Below are 19,025 nucleotides of genomic sequence, written 5' to 3' on the forward strand. Positions count from 1 at the left end.
GTCCAAAATAATAAGTTGATTTTTTTGTATTACCAGGAGTGGAGCGGAATTATTAAATATTTTTTCCTGTAAAGATACATCTTTTTTCAAGAACCTGGATAAATGTGATGGTAAGGTGTGAAAAGCTAGCCAATTTCTGATTCCCCCCCCCCCCCCCCCCCCCCCTTAAAGTTATGCAATCCAAGTGGAGAGCTTTGGCCTGGGGGTTTGTGTGCTTTTTGCAAACTTTAGCATGTTTTCCCCTCAAAACCTGTATGACTTATTTACATCCAAGAAATGGAAGAATTTTTACACTGGCTATTTCAATGGCAAAAGTAAAAAGTAAAAACAAATTTGTGAATAATCTGGGGCAGTGGGTGTCAGGCCTAGATGAACTAACTTGGAATGATCATTTTTTAACTACAGTAAAAAGTTTCTTGATTTCCAATGTATTTGTGCATCCAGTCACAGAACACCCTTTTATCTTACTAGAAAGCCTACAACCTTGGAAATCATTTAAGACTGAAACTAGTTTCGCAGTGTGTTAGAGAAACGTGATGTGTTTTTCAACACCCTTGTTTCTTCCAGTATTCAACAATTATACACATTAATATTTTTTTGTTATTTTCTTTGTAATTTTACTGCTTAAATAATTGCATTTCTCTTAACTTCTAAAAAAATTCGAAATAAAAAGCTTCATAAACATTAGAGTTTTGAGTATTTCTGTAGATAAGTACTCCTTTGCATGGACATTCACACAGAGCCACAATATAAGAAGATCATTACATTGAGAATTCAGTATTTTATAGTTTATTAGTTTAGTTTACTAGTTTGCTGTTGTCACATTACCAAATCTTATTATCGAACTAATATGATTCATAGTACCCACACTCATATATTTTCAGGTTCATCTTTATGCAAAGCAAGTCTGTCAGCTACAGGTTTCCAGCTGTCTCAGTTGCCATGCAAAAACAAAGCTCTGGCAGATGAAAATGCTAATCTGCGAGCCAAAGTAGCACAGTTACTGGATGAGAAAGAAAAGTGGCAGATTAAATATTGCAACCTCCATATGAAAGTTTCAGATTATACAGTGAGTATAACACAGCAAATTTCCTAAACAAATTAGATTCATTTTTATAATACTACAGTAAAATCATGGAGAATGATTGCTGCTTTTGAAGAATAGTAAAAGCTTAATTCGAAATAAAGATAATTTTCAAGTAGAATGTGTGTCCCTATCTAGGGTTCAGAATAGAGCTTTACATTCTGATGTAGAAGTATGTAACAGGTTGCCATTCGTTTTATTAGCCACTCTTTCTGCAATTTGTTGTAATTAATGGGCTCAGGTATGTAAATATCAGTTAATATGAGCATTAGTATTTCTAACTTACCGAGTATACTAGGTATTTTTAAGAAATTCTGGAACTACGTGCACAAAATTTTTCTATGCTTAACTTTTACTTGTTGTGCATGGTCTCCATTGAAATAATCTCCTCTACAATTGATACACAGCTCCCAAGACAGTTTCCACTTCCGGAAGCTATCGTGGTATGCCTCTTGTTGCAGCGCTTGAAGTGCCATATGAAAATTTTCTTTTATTTCGTCTATTGTTGCAAATCATCTTTCTTTCAACTTCAGAAATAAAGAAAAAGTTCGCATGGGCTAGGTCTGGAGAGTACGGAGGATGAGGCAGCACACTGATATCTTTTTTTGTGCAATAGTCACACATCAATAGAGATGAATGTGTGGGTGTGTTATCCTGATGAAAAAGCAATGAATTCTCTCTTCACACTTCAGGCCATTCTTTCTCACATTTTCTCACAGATATTGCAACACATCCCGATAGTACCATTGATTAACAGTTTGTGCCTTGGTTTCGACATCATAACTGTGAACCACCATTCTCACCACCAGTTATGATTCTCTTGAGGAGCATCTCACCCTCATTTGGCAATACATAAGCTCTTCACAGATTGCGAGGCATAGGTTATTATGGTCTTGACTTATAGCTATGGGACCAAACTTGGTGGCAGCACGGATGCGTTCCAAGATGCTGTGCCAGGATTTCATGAAATGATGCGATTGAGATGTTACATTCTTCTGTAATCTCTCGGACAGTCTGTCTTTGATTGCCATGCACAATTTTGCTGTAGTTCCTGCCACGAATGTCATTGGTAGACTTTGAAGAGCATCCTGAATGAGGATGATCTTTAACTTCCATTCGGCAATTTTAAACTGTGTGAAACATTCGTTACATCGAGTATTGCTTATGCACTCATCACCATAGGCTTTCTGCAGTATTTGGTCTCTCTCAAGTTAAGGATTTCTTGAGTTTCATGCAAAATTTAATGCAGCCACATCCCTACTCTAACTATGCCATCTTGAAATTCACAAACTGTGGGACACACCATTCTACTCAATGCAGCACTGAACAATAACTAACAGACCTACGACAATGAAACTTCTGGAAGTTACACATTAAACACAGGCATGTGCAGAGATGCCAACCACATTTTGCTCCAATGCACCATTGGCGTGAAATTACGAATATCCCAGAAATTTTTTAACCGACCTCGTATATACAGCTGATGGTGAAGACTACAGCAGTATAAAAGTGCTTAGTTTGAAGCAGTAGTTAACAACCTCAGCTTAGTAATGTTAGTTTAAAGATTTCTGTAATTATCTGTGTGAGTAGATTAGCAGTATTTATAATTTGTTATTTGTATGCTTTACAAAAGTTGCCAGCAGTGACAGCTTCTGCTGGTTAATTTATAACTAGACTTTTTCCACATTGCTGAAGGCTTTCCTTCACGATAATCCAAGACACACTTCATGATAGTACAAAACGCAATGAGACACTCAAATGAGTAGGTGAATTAGTACTTAAAGTTGGAAACCAAATATATTAATGAGGCCAGTTACATTTTGATCAGTAAAAAAATAATTAAGAGCTATTTTTTTTGTACTTCAGAGAATATTTATATTGCTATTATGTTTCTGGAACTATATTTGGCATTTCACATTCATGGAACTGAATACTGCTGCATGAATCCTTGAATGTTTGATTACTAAGGAAAGAATTATTTGCAGATTAGAAAGTGTTACTGTATGTGTACTAAAGTATTATTTGTAGATTAGACAGTGTCATTGTATGTGTACTATATTCGGAACATGCATAAAATTAACATTTTAAACTGATTTGTATTTTTATGGTAATTAATTTCTGAAGTCCTGTTAGAATCTAAAACAAATTTTGGAATAAAGGTAACAACACATTGAATAACACACCTCTTAAATTATCAACAGGCACATGAAGAAAACTAAGCTTCACTAGCTTTTGGACAAATCCTTTTTCCTTAGCTAGAGCGCGCGTACACACACACACACACACACACACACACACACACACACACACACACACACACACACTACACTCTACACTCTACTACATTGAGCATCAAAATGTGGCCACACAGGTGTGTGTGTGTGTGTGTGTGTGTGTGTGTGTGTGTGTGTGTGTGTGTGTGTGTGTGTGTTGAAATACATTTTACGAATTTATATTTATTTAAATGTTATACCTCTGCATACATAATAAAATAACTGGCATGAAGGTCACATTTTCTGCTTCTGAGTCTGAATTTGTGATTCTGCACTTTTATAAAGATTCATGATATTTGTAAGTAATTAATGATACATAAAACCATACATCCTTATAACAAAAGTAAAATTCTTTTCTTTGCATATTATTTTGTTTGAGTCCAGTGCACCATTACCTGCACTTGAAAGATTGATTCAATTTTAGTTTACATTGAAATTCTGTCTCATGGGTACAACCTTATTTTTTACAGCAGTTAAAATCCTGTAATGATCAAATGTACACATCATAACAGCATTGGAAACACGGCACTGTTTGTAATGTTTTTGTTAAGAATTACAATTATCAGCTAAAAAAATATTGACAAGGGACTAGTAAAAGTACATTATCAATACTGCTGTGATGTATCAAATCTTACTTGTCTCTGCTGGACCCAAGGTCAAAGGTGGCCTAGGGATCCCCTGTGAACTAGCAAATGGAATGAGCTTTTGGTACTTGAAGAAAAGACATATAGGTAGCCAGTCTGTGGATCGACTCATGGTGTGAACCTGTACGAATAGGTGCAGAAAAGACATACAGGTCGCCAGTCTGTGGATCATCTCATGGTGTGAACATGTACGAATAGGGGCATGAAGTATTTATTTTATGGATAATATTGTGCAGTATGAAGCAATTTATTATGCTTTATGGTGGCCAGCTGGCATTGTACATGAAAGTGGCTAATTCCAGTGAAAATGTAAATAGTGTAAGTTTTTCTGTAATCTGAATGGGCTTTAGATTGGCGAGGGATATTTTTGCTAACTCAAGATATAGATAACTCAAGATGTAGTTATTCACGAACTGTTTAATTTCGAGATCTTTATTCATCATAGTACATTTATTTAGTCTTATACTGAAGGCTGGAAGCAGTAAACTGAGAAGACAATCCACATAGGCACATGGTTATGGAAGTTATTACAGAGATTCTGTAATGTTTCTTCATGAGAAACACTGACAAAAAATTATTTGTATATTTTGTGTGACAAGCTGATATATATTGCTCATTGATTACTGTGTGGACTATTAAATAGGGGAGAACACTGGAATAGAACTCTTTACTTCTGTTTATCCCTACCAGTTTGCCCTGAGAACAAAGGATAGGTGTTTAGCTCGTATAAATGATTAACATAAAAAAAGTTAAAATGATTGTCTTCCTGCTTTTATTATTTGAGCACTAGTCAGATAATTGTGCCGTTAGTAATGTTGGCTGTCCGTAAGATGTTGATGTGCTACACAAAAGCGTTTGGAACAATTAGCTGTAGAACAAGCACTGCTTTCTGGTATTGTCTCCATCTCGTGACAGAGGAAGAGAATTGAACAACCAGGGAGAGTAAAAAAAGTACGTCTGCCTTGATCTACAGTTAGGATAGGACAACATCGTTAAATTATATTGTAATAAAATGAACTTTGTGTGCTGAGATACCAAAACACAAGTTTCTCAGGAATAAGTTGTCCAGAAATGCTGTGTAAAAAAGTCTGATTCATCCGAATCAGTGTGGGAGCAAACAAGTGAAATAAATGAACTGTCCAGAAAATTATCCGAAAAGACAAGGCAACGTAGAATTGGAAATTGTCGTTTTGAGACTGCCATAATATATGATGCAGTTTGTAAGATACAGTGCCTGATATTAGGAAGAATGAATAGCAGATCATAATTTCTTTTATTGCATTATGTAATGTGACAGTGTTACAGACTTTGTAATCTTTCAGTTGTGTTCTTTTCATGTATTTGGTCTGCTGTCCTAGCAGGACACAAAGATCTCAAACTACACAATGGAACATGCAGTTTCAGAGGACACCACACTACACAGATGGCACCATGGTAGGTGTGACGAATTTTGTAGCCAGAGATGATTTCCACATTAGACATTTAAGGGAGTGCAACCATAGTTAAACAAAACACAAGATGCAAAATAAATCAAAACAATCTGTTGGTATTGCAGCATGTGGCAACAGGTTCACTTGCAGCCACCAGGATTCCTAGTACCACTAGGGTCAATATGACCATGTAAGCTCATTTGAAATACATACCTTCCTTGTTTTTAAAACTTATTTTCAAAATATTTGATTGTCTCCCTTTGAGTCTATTATTTCCATTAATTGTTCAGTTGTTGTGTTTACAACACATTGATATTTATTCACTGTTTTTGCACTAAGTACCACAGTACACTCGTAAAAATGAAAATGACATTTTTTGCTGTTGGGATTTCTTACCTCAGCTGTTGTTTTGCATTGCCTCAGTTGTAAGTGATTTGCCTCAGTGTCTCATAGAATTACATTACAAGTAGAAAACGTTTGAATCGCCCTAAAACACAATTTTGAATGAAGAAGAGGAATTAAGTGAAATATCATCTGGTGACGACTGAAAATCTGATATAATTATTTCCGAAAATGATGAATCAACTGAAGATTCTTGTGATGATTTTGGAGATTTGGAAACTATTGTTCCTGAAGTTGATATATCAAATTAGAATGTTTTCCAGTAAGTATACTTCATCTACCATTTGATTACAATGTCTATAGTTATAATAACAATAATAATAATAATAATAATAATAATAATAATAATAATAATAATAATATACCCAGAAATAAAATTTTTAACAGAATGACGACTAGCTGATCAGATCCGTGCAATAATCCAAAATAACAGTATACCCCAGTCAGAATTAGAAAACATCAAACAAGTACAACAAATACTGCAACAAAATAATGTGCAATCAGAAGAAGAAGAAATTACAGCAATGGACTCAAACATCCCAGAGCAAACAAACAAAGAACAACACGCATCAATTAAACAGTGCTTGTCCACCAGGACAAGCACAAATAGAACTCGAAGTAACACACATGTTAGATATAGAAGAAAAATTTCAGCTGGCATATATAGATTACAAAGACACAAATACAGACATTAGACCATTCTTGCATAGACCGCCAAATAACCCACAAGTCGAAACAACAATAAAAACTAACAACACAATCATACACAACAAAATAAATGAAAACACAACTGTGGAAGAGTTAAACTACAAGCATTGGCCAAACGACTTAGAAGATACAAAAAAAAGGGAAAATAGAATGAAACAAAACCATTCAACACAAACCAAAAGAAATTTTACCAGACAATAGATAAGACACACATTAAAATAGACAATCCACCAAACATAACAGACATGGCACACTTCTGGAGCAACATATGGTCAAACCCGGTACAACATAACAGGCATGCACGGTGGATACAAGCAGAAACAGATACATACAAGATGATACCACAAAAGCCTGAATTGATAATTTTGCAACATGAAGTCACCAAAGCAATTAATTCTACTCACAATTGGAAAGCCCCTGGAAGAGATAAAATACAAATTTCTGGCTAAAGAAGTTCACCTCAACACATTCACATCTAATTAAATTATTTAACAGTTACATTGCAGACCCATACACATTCCCTGATACTTACACATGGAATAACTTATCTGAAACCTAAAGATCAAGCAGACACAGCAAACCCAGCTAAATATCGCCCCATAACATGCCTACCAACAATATACAAAATGTTAACTTCAGTCATTACACAGAAATTAATGACACATACAACACAGAACAAAATTATAAATGAAGAACAAAAAGGCTGTTGCAAAGGAGCACGAGGATGTAAAGAGCAACTGATAATAGATGCAGAGGTGACATATCAAGCTAAAACTAAACAAAGGTCACTACACTACGCATACATTGATTACCGAAAAGCTTTTGATAGTGTACCCCACACATGGTTACTACAAATATTGGAAATATACAAAGTAGATCCTAAATTGATACAGTTGCTAAACATAGTAATGAAAAATTGGTAAACCACACTTAATATCCAAACAAATTCAAATAATATCACATCACAGCCAATACAGATTAAGCGTAGAATATACCAAGGAGACTCATTAAGTCCTTTCTGGTTCTGCCTTGCTCTGAACCCACTATCCAACATGCTAAATAATACAAATTATGGATACAATATTACTGGAACATACCCACACACAATCACACATTTGCTATACATGCATGATCTAAAACTACTGGCAGCAACAAATAAACAACTCAACCAATTACTAAAGATAACAGAAGTATTCAGCATTGATATAAATATGGCTTTTGGAACAGACAAATGTAAGAAAAATAGCAGAGTCAAGGGAAAACACACTTAACAGGAAGATTACATATTGGATAACCACAGCGACTGCATAGAAGCGATGGAAAAAACAGATGCCTATAAATATCTAGGATACAAACAAAAAATAGGAATAGATAATACAAATATTAAAGAAGGAACTAAAAGAAAAATATAGACAAAGACTAACAAAAACACTGAAAACAGAATTGACAGCAAGAAACAAGACAAAAGCTATAAATACTTATGCTATACCAATATTGACCTACTCATTTGGAGTAGTGAAATGGAGTAACACAGACCTAGAAGCACTCAATACACTTACACAATCACAATGCCACAAATATAGAATACATCACATACATTCAGCAACAGAAAGATTCACGTTAAGCAGAAAGGAAGGTGGAAGGGGATTTATCGACATAAAAAACATACATTATGGACAGGTAGACAATTTAAGAAAATTCTTTATAGAATGATCAGAAACTAGCAAAATACACAAAGCAATCACTCATGTAAATACATCAGCTACACCACTGCAATTTCATAACCACTTCTACAACCCTTTAGATCACATAACATCAACAGATACGAAGAAAGTAAATTGGAAAAAGAAAACTCTACATGGCAAGCACCCATATCATCTAACACAGCCACACATCGATCAAGACGCATCCAACACATGGCTAAGAAAAGGCAATATGTACAGTGAGACGGAAGGATTCATGATTGCAATACGGGATCAAACAATAAACACCAGATATTACAGCAAGCATATTATTAAAGACCCCACTACCACAACAGATAAATGCAGACTTTGCAAACAACAAATAGAAATAGTAGATCATATCACAAACTGGTGTACAATACTAGCAAATACAGAATACTTCAGAAGACATGACAATGCAGCAAAAATAATACATCAACAACTTGCCATACAACATAAACTTATAAAACAACATGTTCCCACATACAAGTATGCACCACAAAATGTACTGGAGAATAATAAATATAAATTATACTGGAACAGAACCATTATAACAGATAAAACAACACCACATACCAAACGTGACATTATACCCACCAATAAAAAGAAGAAATGAACACAACTAATCGAAATATCCATACCCAATACAACAAATATACAGAAGAAAACAGGAGAAAAAATTGAAAATACATCCAACTGGCTGAGGAAGTCAAGGACATGTGGCATCAGGATAAAGTTGACATTATACCAATTATACTATCCACTACAGGAGTCATACCATGCAATATCCACCAGTACATCAACTCAATACAGCTACATCCAAACTTATATATACAACTACAGAAATATGTAATTATTGACACATGTTCAATTACCCGGAAGTTCCTAAAGGAAGTCACACTTGATCAAGGTCCGCGTCACTTTCCATTTTTAACCAGACCTAAGGTCTGAGAAAGAAAAGATGATAATAATAATAATAATAATAATAATAATAATAAAAGACTGTCAGAAAGTGAGCTTTCAGTCAGCAGGGCTGCTTTGGAAGTAGACTACAAAAGCTTGTGCTAACACCCCCCCCCCCCCCCCCTCACACACACACACACCATTGTCACTGACTGCTTGCAGTCTTTATGTTTCTCCTGTCTGCAACTCAGCATCTCAGCCATATGGTGAATAGCATCTATCCTTTTCATAATACTGTAACATTCCATCCTGTTGTTTTCAGCTCCAGAAATGGGAAAAAAATGCAAATAAAATCTTGGTAGATGCAGGGAAGGCAGCCAGCAAGAAACATACTGAAGACAGTTATAAGTCCAATGCAGCTTGGTATAAGGAATGTAAATACTATGCAGTCAGCAATGTATTATTTATGAAGCCAAGCATTTTCCAGAATGTTTTGTAGAGGGTGAACAAAGAAGGTAACATTTGTTTTTGGATGAAATGGATAGATCTCAATATAGAAGAATTTATGTTCTTTGGTGTGCTGCTTGTACTTGCAGAAGTGTACAAAGGTTATAAAGAGTACTTAGTGTTTTTTATGGAACAAAGCGCATATCTGACCCATTTTCAATAGTTCTGTGGCTGGGAACAGCTTTACAGGAGGCGCTGTATTCGGTAGCAGTAACAAAATTGTAGCCCTGATAAATTAGCTCACATAGGGGATATATTTGAACAGTGGGTATGAGCATTACATGATGTACATGAAGTAATGAGAATATTACAGTTGATGAACAACTGGTATCTTTTAGAGGCAGGTGTCTTTTTCACCAGTACATCCATTCAAAACCCAAAAAGTATATCAAGATATGGGTTGCATGTGACAGCATTGATTATAGTGCTGCAAACCTGCAAGTGTACAGAAAATGGTGAGAGAACAAAACAGATGACTATGCTTGGAACAATAAAAAAAATTGTCATAAATTACTCTCAGAATTTATGATAACAGCTACATGTTTCTTCAGATTCCAGGAATCAGCTGCAGTAGTCTCCACCCAGAACTGGATAAGGTAGGGACACTGCTGTTCTATGTATTTAAAAGAAGAAATTGGTGAAAGTGATGCAGCAAAAACATATTACGATTCTAGACTTAACAGATCAGATGTAGACATAGTGGACAAGTCAGTCAGGACCTATGATACAAGATGTATGAGAAGATGATGGCCTATGGCTATTTTTTATAATGTTTTGGATATTATTGCCTTCAGTGCTTGTATAATTTGGCTGGAAGAAAGATATCCACTGCAAATGAAGAGAACTACTTCTTGAACTGGGAACATGCGTAGTACAGAAAAACAGGAGTTGGCGCAACAGAGTTCCTCCTCTATGTCCTCATCACTTCAGTGCAACTCCAAAGTGGAGAGAAACATGGACAGTGCTCGCCATGCAAGTGTTGTGTGGATAGAAAACAAGAAGAAAAATGCAGATGCTCTTCTTTTGTCTGTAACAGCATCCAGAGTTGTTTACAATAAAGTTTTTATGACAGTTCCTTAAAATAAATGGAATAATGCTAATACATCCTGTATATATTACTTGGGACCTTTATGGCCAGGTTCGTCAGGCCTGCTCTTATATCCCGTTGCCATTCTCTGTTGATGATGTGTCACTGTCAACTATATGTTTATGTTGCTTATCACCTTTAACTGTGTGGTGTTTTGTATGTCAGACAGATGTGTCATGTCGGTCCTTTAGAGTACCTTGTTTGTTGTCCACTTTCGTTGATGCTCTTATGTTTCATTTGTATAGATGTTGATTCCTTTCTTCACCTTCATTCAGTCTTTTACTTTTCTAGCAGCAAGCATAAAATTATTAAAGCTGTGAACTCCAACATGTAATTGTGCTCGATGTTGCATCCTGTAGTTGATGGGTGATGCCAACTTCTAATGATAGTGTAGAGGCTTGTACGGGAGGTATAATGGCATAGCAAGTGTATTTATTGGTTGGGATGCACCAGCTGATGTATTTAAGATTTTTTGTGTTTGTTTGATTTTATTTTTTCTATATTCTGTATGTATTGTATATTAATGAGAGTAAATTTTTTTATACTGAAACTGGGTAATCGGAATTACAATTTGTGATCAATCCAAATAAAAGTTGAGAAGTTCCATGTTGTTATTTATACATGTTCCATGTTGTTATTTATACATAATATCTCTCATTACAACCGCACAAAGAGCTCACTCATACTCTTTGTACTTTCATTGATATTGTCTGTTTCTTGCACACCAACGAGCTGGTGCTGTGAACTTTACAGTGCCCAGAGATAGTAGCCATGTGTGTGTAGTTGCATATCTGTGTGTTTTCTGTTTAGGAAGGATGACTTTTTTTATCATTAAGCTTAAATGTTAAGCAGTCTTTTTTCATTATGCCCATCTGCGATTCAGTGCCTCCCGTATGTAGTGAGTAGCTTTTCTTCATATTGTTGTTACTTTTCTCTGTTACATGTGAAGTGCTAGTGATACATTTACATGCTAAATAGTAGTGATCCATACTAAGTGCTAGCAATGCTAATTCTTTTCCTTATAAAGCATCGTTCGGTAAAGAGTTATGTTCTGAGGTAATACACCACATAGTTATCATATTCGTAACTCAGAAAAGGACCGTAAGAATAATGCAACATACTCAGCCATCAGATTCTTGCAAGCCTCTCTTGTCAAAAGTCGTCAGCTCTCCCACCTCACTTGTATACATGTATTGGTAACTTATAAATATGTTATCATGAACTTAAAATACATAAACAAAAACTGTGAACATGATACGAAGGATTATAATTACTAATATTGTATTGTCAGTCACAAATTTTTTATTCTCTGATTGCACAGCAATAATGAGGTGTGTGTGTGTGTGTGTGTGTGTGTGTGTGTGTGTTTTTCCACACACTCATACACAATACAGTAGAGTGTCAATTATCAGAACGTCGGTCAACCGAACGACCGCTTAACTGAACTGTGTACTCGCTTGCACCTGTTACTCTCCCACCCTACTGTCCATCATCCCCCTCACTTCCAAACCAAGTTTCCCACAGGGCCACCGCTGGCGGAACATTGCTTCTAATGGGGCCTTCACGAGGTACTGCTGACCAGCCAAGCCGCCAGTCGCTGTGTTCCAACAATCAGCACACTTCTGTCAGCTTGGCACTGGCAGTAAAAGTAGCGGCAGTATCAAAGCTGTTCACAGCAACAGCTGCGCCAGCTTAGAGTTGAGGCGTGCTGCTCCGCGCAGTTTGAAGGATTGCGCATCCCCTGTTCTCTGCTATGACCACTTGTGTGCTGCTGTGTGAAGAAGTGAACTTGACGATACAAAATGCTTAAACGTAAACGTGTTGCCGTTTCTATGATGGACAAGTACGAGATTATTAAAATGTTAGAAGAAGATGAATCTGCAACCACTTTATCCAATGAGTACAAGGTGGGGAAGTCGACAATTACAGACATAAAAAAAAACAAAAGACAAGAGACGAGCATAGCAAATTTTATAGCTGTGCCTGATTCTACTGATGGATCAACAAGCCATAAAACTATGAAGCTTGCCACTAACACAGATCTAGATTATGCTTTTTACAAGTGGTTTACACAAATGAGATCGGAAGGAGAACTTATCTCAGGTCCCATTCCGTGTGAGAAGGCAATGCAGTTCAACGAAAAACTTGGAGGGCCTTCAAACTTAAAAGTGAGCATGGGCTGGTTAAAACACATTTGTGAGCTTACAATACAGGGAGAATAAATTTACTGTACAGTAATTTTTTTTGGCAAATAAACATGTACAGTTCGATTATTCGAGCAAACCAGTTTTCTGAACACCCATGTCCCCCAATTACTTCGGATAATCGACGCTCTACTGTAATTGCAAACCAATCATGTATCCTACAGTCTGGAAAGGTTTTGGATGAGTGAATAAAACTGTGATAAATTGTGTTATATTTGAAAACAACTGTTTTTGCCAGTGAGGATATTGATTTTTTATGTGTGTATCCTGTGGTAGTGAATGGACCTAACGTCAGGAAGTTTGTAAAGCAGTAAGAGATCATCGTCTACCATCAATACCAGCTGCTACAAGGATAATTGGTGAGCCAAAAATAAGTAGTGTGACAGCAAGAGTGGATCTGACACCTGCTGTTCCAATAGAACCAGGATCAGATACTGCACTACTGAACATATTGGCCGTGCTACACTTACCCTGTTTCACAAGGCATACAATAATTGAGATTCATAGATACAAAATATCAGGCAACATTTTGCAGATTTCAAGTGACCATTCACAATATGGCTTTATCTTAACCTGGATAAATCCAGAAATCTTCCTCCTCCTGAGGTATTTTTACAATGTTGTTATTCATAAAGTTTTTCAGTTTTTAGGAAGCTGTCTAGGAAGGTCATGTAAGTTTGCAGTTTCCTCAACGTTGTAAACAGCCCTTGCAGTCCTTTCAGGTACAGGCATCCAATGTGCCTGACAAATATTCACATTTAGGTACACAAAACTAGAATGCAAGTAGTCTTACACTGACTTGGATTAATTGAAGGTGTAATATTCAGATTTGTTCTGACAAGAATGCTCAAAAGGAAACGGTACAGATTTTGCCGGATGTAGTGCAATAGCATATATTGAAATTATACCATTAGCTGATCAAAACATTTAATTCATCTTGGCATAAGTCAACATATCACCTTGTCATCAAAAATCCATATGAAAAGAAGCAACTCAGTTTCACTCAGGATTTCCATATTGTCCTTTTCTCTTAGACACCTGTAAGTACTTAAAAAATAATACACTTCATTTCGAGATAATGATGCTTTCTTAGTCTGCACAAGAAGAAGAAAAATAACTTAAGACGTGTACTGATGTAGTACTGCTTGCATTAAGGTTGTCTATAATTTTTATAAATTATTGTAGTCAAATTCTGGAATGGTCCATCTGAAAATGATGTGGCCAATTTCATTCCCCAATTCAAGCTTGTGCTCCACCTTCAGTGACTTCAGCATTGACAGAATACTGAACCTGGTTTCCACCAATATCAAAGGTGTAAACACCATTATCTCTATGTACATAGTTTAGTATAAAACAAAACAAGGTCACCTCACCTCAATTTACTGTTGCAGCTAGGCCAGACCCATGTGGCTGTTAGTAAGTGTGTCATAGAATGACAATTCCCTGTTGTTACAATGTAGTATTTATGTACCTGTTCAACAGTGACAAAGTTAAATTAGGAATTTACAAATCCATTTTAGTGTCAGCCCTGAGGTGCAAGGAATCATGATTAATCTGGATCTCCAACATTAGGATCCCCAACATTGTGGTAAATACAGCGTCACTTACTAGTGTGGAAATCAAGCCATTCTGATTTACAGTGAAGTTAAGAAATCACTTATTCCTGGCAAACTAGGAATTTCTTCACTGGGGAAACTATTAATATTAACAGCAACAGCAGCTTCCCATTATGACAACAGAGGCAGCCCATCACCCAAAACCGGACAACACAGAACACGCGACTGCCTTCACCTCAAAAGATTCTCACACTAGCTTAGCAAAACTTTTCCCAAATAGAGGAGAGGGTGTTATTCCACATCTAGCAATATAAATGTTTTTTCACCAAAACCAGTGCTCTTTTGCGAACTGATCAGGAGTGCCTAGTAGCACGAGATATACAAAGTGACAGACTAGAGCAACAGGAAAAGGTATGTCCTCTCACCAGACGACTCCAGTTTCTACAAGCAAATCGCTGTAACGAGAGACCATCAGTGTCAACTATTTTTAATGCTACTTTGGGGGGGGGGGGTGTCTTTCTTATTTCTGATTTATGAATGTGGAGGTTATGTGAAATGTTTAAGGAGCTATAAAATATTAAATCATATCAAGCAATTCAATTAACCGAAGCATTATGTCATAAATCACATGGCAGAGCATGAAAAATACATCCCTGTTTAATGCAAGGGAGTAGTAATTGACAGAAAAGTCAACTGTTCAACAGATACAGTTCTCACTTATTTTAAAAAGAGAGAATTTTTGTAATATGGAAATAGCATCAAATTAATTGATGTTTGATTCAACAGCAGTCACAAATTTAAACTTGATGAGCTTGTATTACTGGTATACTTTGATTAAAGACTTCCCATTATTTACATGATGCAGGTTGTAATGGAACAGACTGAGAAGCCCATTTTGAAATATTTGATACTGCATAAAGTATGCCACTTGAGCCATATTTTGTTCTACATCTACACTTTGCAAACCAATGGGAAGGGTATGGCATAGGGTATTTCCATTGTCTACATCGACATCTACATGACTTCTCTACATCTACGTGACTACTCTACAATTCACATAAGTGTGTGGCAGAGGGTTCACTGAACCATCTGCAAGCTATTTCTCAATGGTTCCACTCCCTAGCAGCGTGCGGGGGAAAAGGGCACTTAAATCTTTCTGTGCGAGCATTGATTTTTGTTATCTTAATATCATGATCATTCCTCCTTATGGAAATGGCTGCCAGTAAAATATTTTCTCAATCTGAGGAGAAACTTGGTGATTGAAATTTCATGAGAAGATTCTGCCGCAACGAAAAACGATTTTGTTTTGACGACTGCCACTCTAATCCATGCCTCAAGTCTGCTGCACTCTCTCTTCCCTGTTTGAAAGTAATACAAAACGAGCTGCCCTTCTTTGAACGTTTTTGATGTTCTCTGTCAGTCCCACCTGATGCGGATCCCACACCGCGCAGCAACACTCCAGACGAGGGCGGACAAGTGTGGTGTATGCAGTCTCTTTAGTCTATGTGATCCATTTCTTAAGTGTTATACCAATAAATTGCAGAGTTTGGTTTGCTTTACCCTCAACATTGTCTACGTGATCATTCTAATTGAAGTTGTTTGTAATTGAATCTCTCAATTTTTAGTTCAATTTACAGTCTTTAGAATTGGATGATATATCACGTAACCAAAATTTTAGTGACTTTCTTTTAGAACTCATGGATAATTTCACATTTTTCATTATTTACAGTCAGTTGCCACTTTTGCACCATACAGATATATCGGCTAAATCATTTTGCAGTTGGTTTTTATCATCTGACGACTTTACAAGTCAGTAAATGACAGTATCATCTGCAAACCATCTCGGAGGTCTCATATTGTCTCCTATGTTTATGTAGACCAGGAACAGCAGCAGGCCAATAACACTTCCTTGAGCAGCACCAGATATTACTTCTGTTTTACTTGACGACTTTCCGTCAATTACTATGAACTGTGACCTGTGTGACAAGAACTCACAAATCCAGTTGCACAACTGTGATGATAATTCATAAGCACACAATTTGATTAGAAGACAGTTGTGAGGAACAGTGTCAAAAACCTTCTCTAAAGATGCGAAATCAATTTGACAACTCCAGTTGATAGCACTCATTATTTTGAGCGAGTAGAGAGTTAGTTGTTTCATAGGAATAATTTTTCCTGAATCCATACTGACTGTTAGTAGATTTCCCAAGGTAATTCATTTTGTTTGAACACAAAATAAGTTCCAAAATCCTACTGCAAACAGACATTAGTGTTATGGGTCTGTAATATAGCGAATTACTCCTATTTCCTTTCTTGGTTATTGGTGCGACCTGTGCACATTTCCAGTCTTTCGATGAGTGAGTAGTTGTACATCATTGTTAGATATGGAGCTATTTATCTGCATACTCTTGTAAGGAAACTGACTGGTATGTTACTGGAACCATAAGCATTGCCTTTTTTTAGGGGATTTAAGCTGCTTCACCACACCAAGGATATCTACTTCTAAGTTACTTGTCTTGGCAGTTGTTAGAGATTTGAATTCTGGGATATTGACTTTGTCCTCTTTGGTGAACAAGTTTTGAAAAACTGTTTAGTAACTGCTTTAGTGGTACTGTCATCAGTGACATAACCATTATTATGATACAGGGAAGATATTGATTGTATCTTGGTGCTGGTGTGCTTTATACATGACCAGACCTTCTTTTGGTTGTCTGCCAGATTTAAAGACAGTGTTTCGTTGTGGAAACTAGTAATAGCACCTATCCTGGAAGTTTGTACTAGATTTTGAATTTCTGTAAAATTCCACCAGTCTTGTGGATTGGCAAAATTTTACAGAAACTCAAAAAATACTGAGAACTTCAACTACTGCTATCAACTACTAATTGTTAGGATTTTCCCCCATTCCATTCACATATGGAGTGCACAAAGTTTGTGAGTACTGTCACTAGTCAATCATTTTATTTATTTGTTTACACTGATCAGTATGTTATGCTTGAATGCAGACACTACTATTATTAGTCATTTACACAAAATTTGTATCTGTTGTTAGCTAAAAACATTATTGTATTGGCAGACTACACACAAATTGATACAGAAACATGCACACTACAGAAAATATCTAATCCTGTATTGAGCAGAGAATTTAAAGGAACAAGCTATATGTTTAATTAAGATTTTATAACTGAATTACGTTAATCGTATTAATATTGTAAAATTGAAACTAGCATATCGTACTTTGTATTCACTTGTAAACCAACCTGTTTCAGAACTTTGTTCTGTATGCTATGGTGACTCCTAATTGACTTGTAGCTAATTTCAGTAATTGTAACTTCATAAAAATTGTAATATCAACAATAACTGTACTAGTTTTGATTGCCGTACTATCAGACCAGTTCATGACAGCACAGAGGTGTTCAGTTTTATGCAAGACAATACAATGTTATTTCAGTAAACGTCAATAAAAATTAAAAGTTGTGTGTTTGTCAGTTATTTAGAGCATCTCATTTATGTTCCAGTAACTTAAACCCCACATGAAATGCAGCTGTAGCAAGGAGATTATAACTCCAGTTTTTGATATTATAATGAACATGCAGAATGAGTATTATTCTTTGTTTTAGTATTAGACAACTACCATTTTTAAAGCAAACTTGTGATATGTTTCATTCTCATTATTTTAAAATAGCAACAATAAAGATTATGATCTATCATTTTTATTGTGGCACTGCTAGTTGGTTGTGTTATAAGACTATCCAGTAAGAGACTCTTACTGGATTCAGAGGACAATAAATACATAAATAAATAAATTAATTTTAGTACTTCTCATAGCTGTTGAATTGAAACCATTTTCTGAAGGCAACTTAATTAACAACTGTATTTTAACACTGGCCAAAGAATTGTGTCCACACTGGTTCTGTAACTGCAGTCAGACCCCTTTCTTGAACAATTTTAATGGTCAAACTGGAGATTTTACGGCTGATACTCAGCTGCAACTAACAATTATTGTAAAAGATGGTGATACATTTTCTTTGTCCTTGACTGTGTTGCTGTACTTGAAAGACTCAGCACAAATATTACTTGGACAGTGAATTAAAAGTCCACCCTCGGAATTATTAACCATTTTGATAACATAGAGTACTGGTCAAATCATTCATTTAGTAGAGCATATAAAAAATATAGGGTTTTGACTTGTAAATCATTCCTATATATTGCATGAGTCATCATCGAAATTTGTGTTTGTAAACTGCAATAAACCTAGTTTTGAAAATTACTGAAGCTATACAAGTGAAAGGATTGAATCATTTGCAGTTCAAGACATTTCTTAACAATATCATTAATTAATTGAGATTTACCCATATCATTGTGAAATTCACTGACTCGGCCATGCCAAGGTGTTGAAGTGCTTCATTGTTCTGAAGAAATATTGTCATAAATGTTTAGCATGAAAAATTTGTAGCACAAAATAATAAAGTGGCCTCAACAAAAATCTTATGTATTTTCATACTTTTT

General features: G+C 35.9%; 1 protein-coding gene across 5 annotated transcripts in view; it reads left to right on the plus strand.

Annotated features, from left to right (window-relative positions):
* Nucleotides 1–19,025, plus strand: part of LOC126342225 (involucrin-like) — a 257,264-nt gene that overhangs the window by 58,943 nt on the left and 179,296 nt on the right. For 4 of the 5 annotated variants that reach the window (XM_050001838.1, XM_050001839.1, XM_050001840.1 and 1 more), the window contains exon 2: nucleotides 885–1,069. In XM_050001838.1, the coding sequence (XP_049857795.1) occupies nucleotides 885–1,069 (185 nt within the window). Of the gene's footprint in view, nucleotides 1–884; nucleotides 1,070–10,223; nucleotides 10,269–19,025 lie in introns of all 5 variants that reach the window. The other variant, XM_050001836.1, reaches the window with a different exon arrangement.

This window comes from Schistocerca gregaria, chromosome 1 (genome assembly GCF_023897955.1).
Source record: "Schistocerca gregaria isolate iqSchGreg1 chromosome 1, iqSchGreg1.2, whole genome shotgun sequence".
Classification (NCBI taxonomy): Eukaryota; Metazoa; Arthropoda; class Insecta; order Orthoptera; family Acrididae; genus Schistocerca; species Schistocerca gregaria.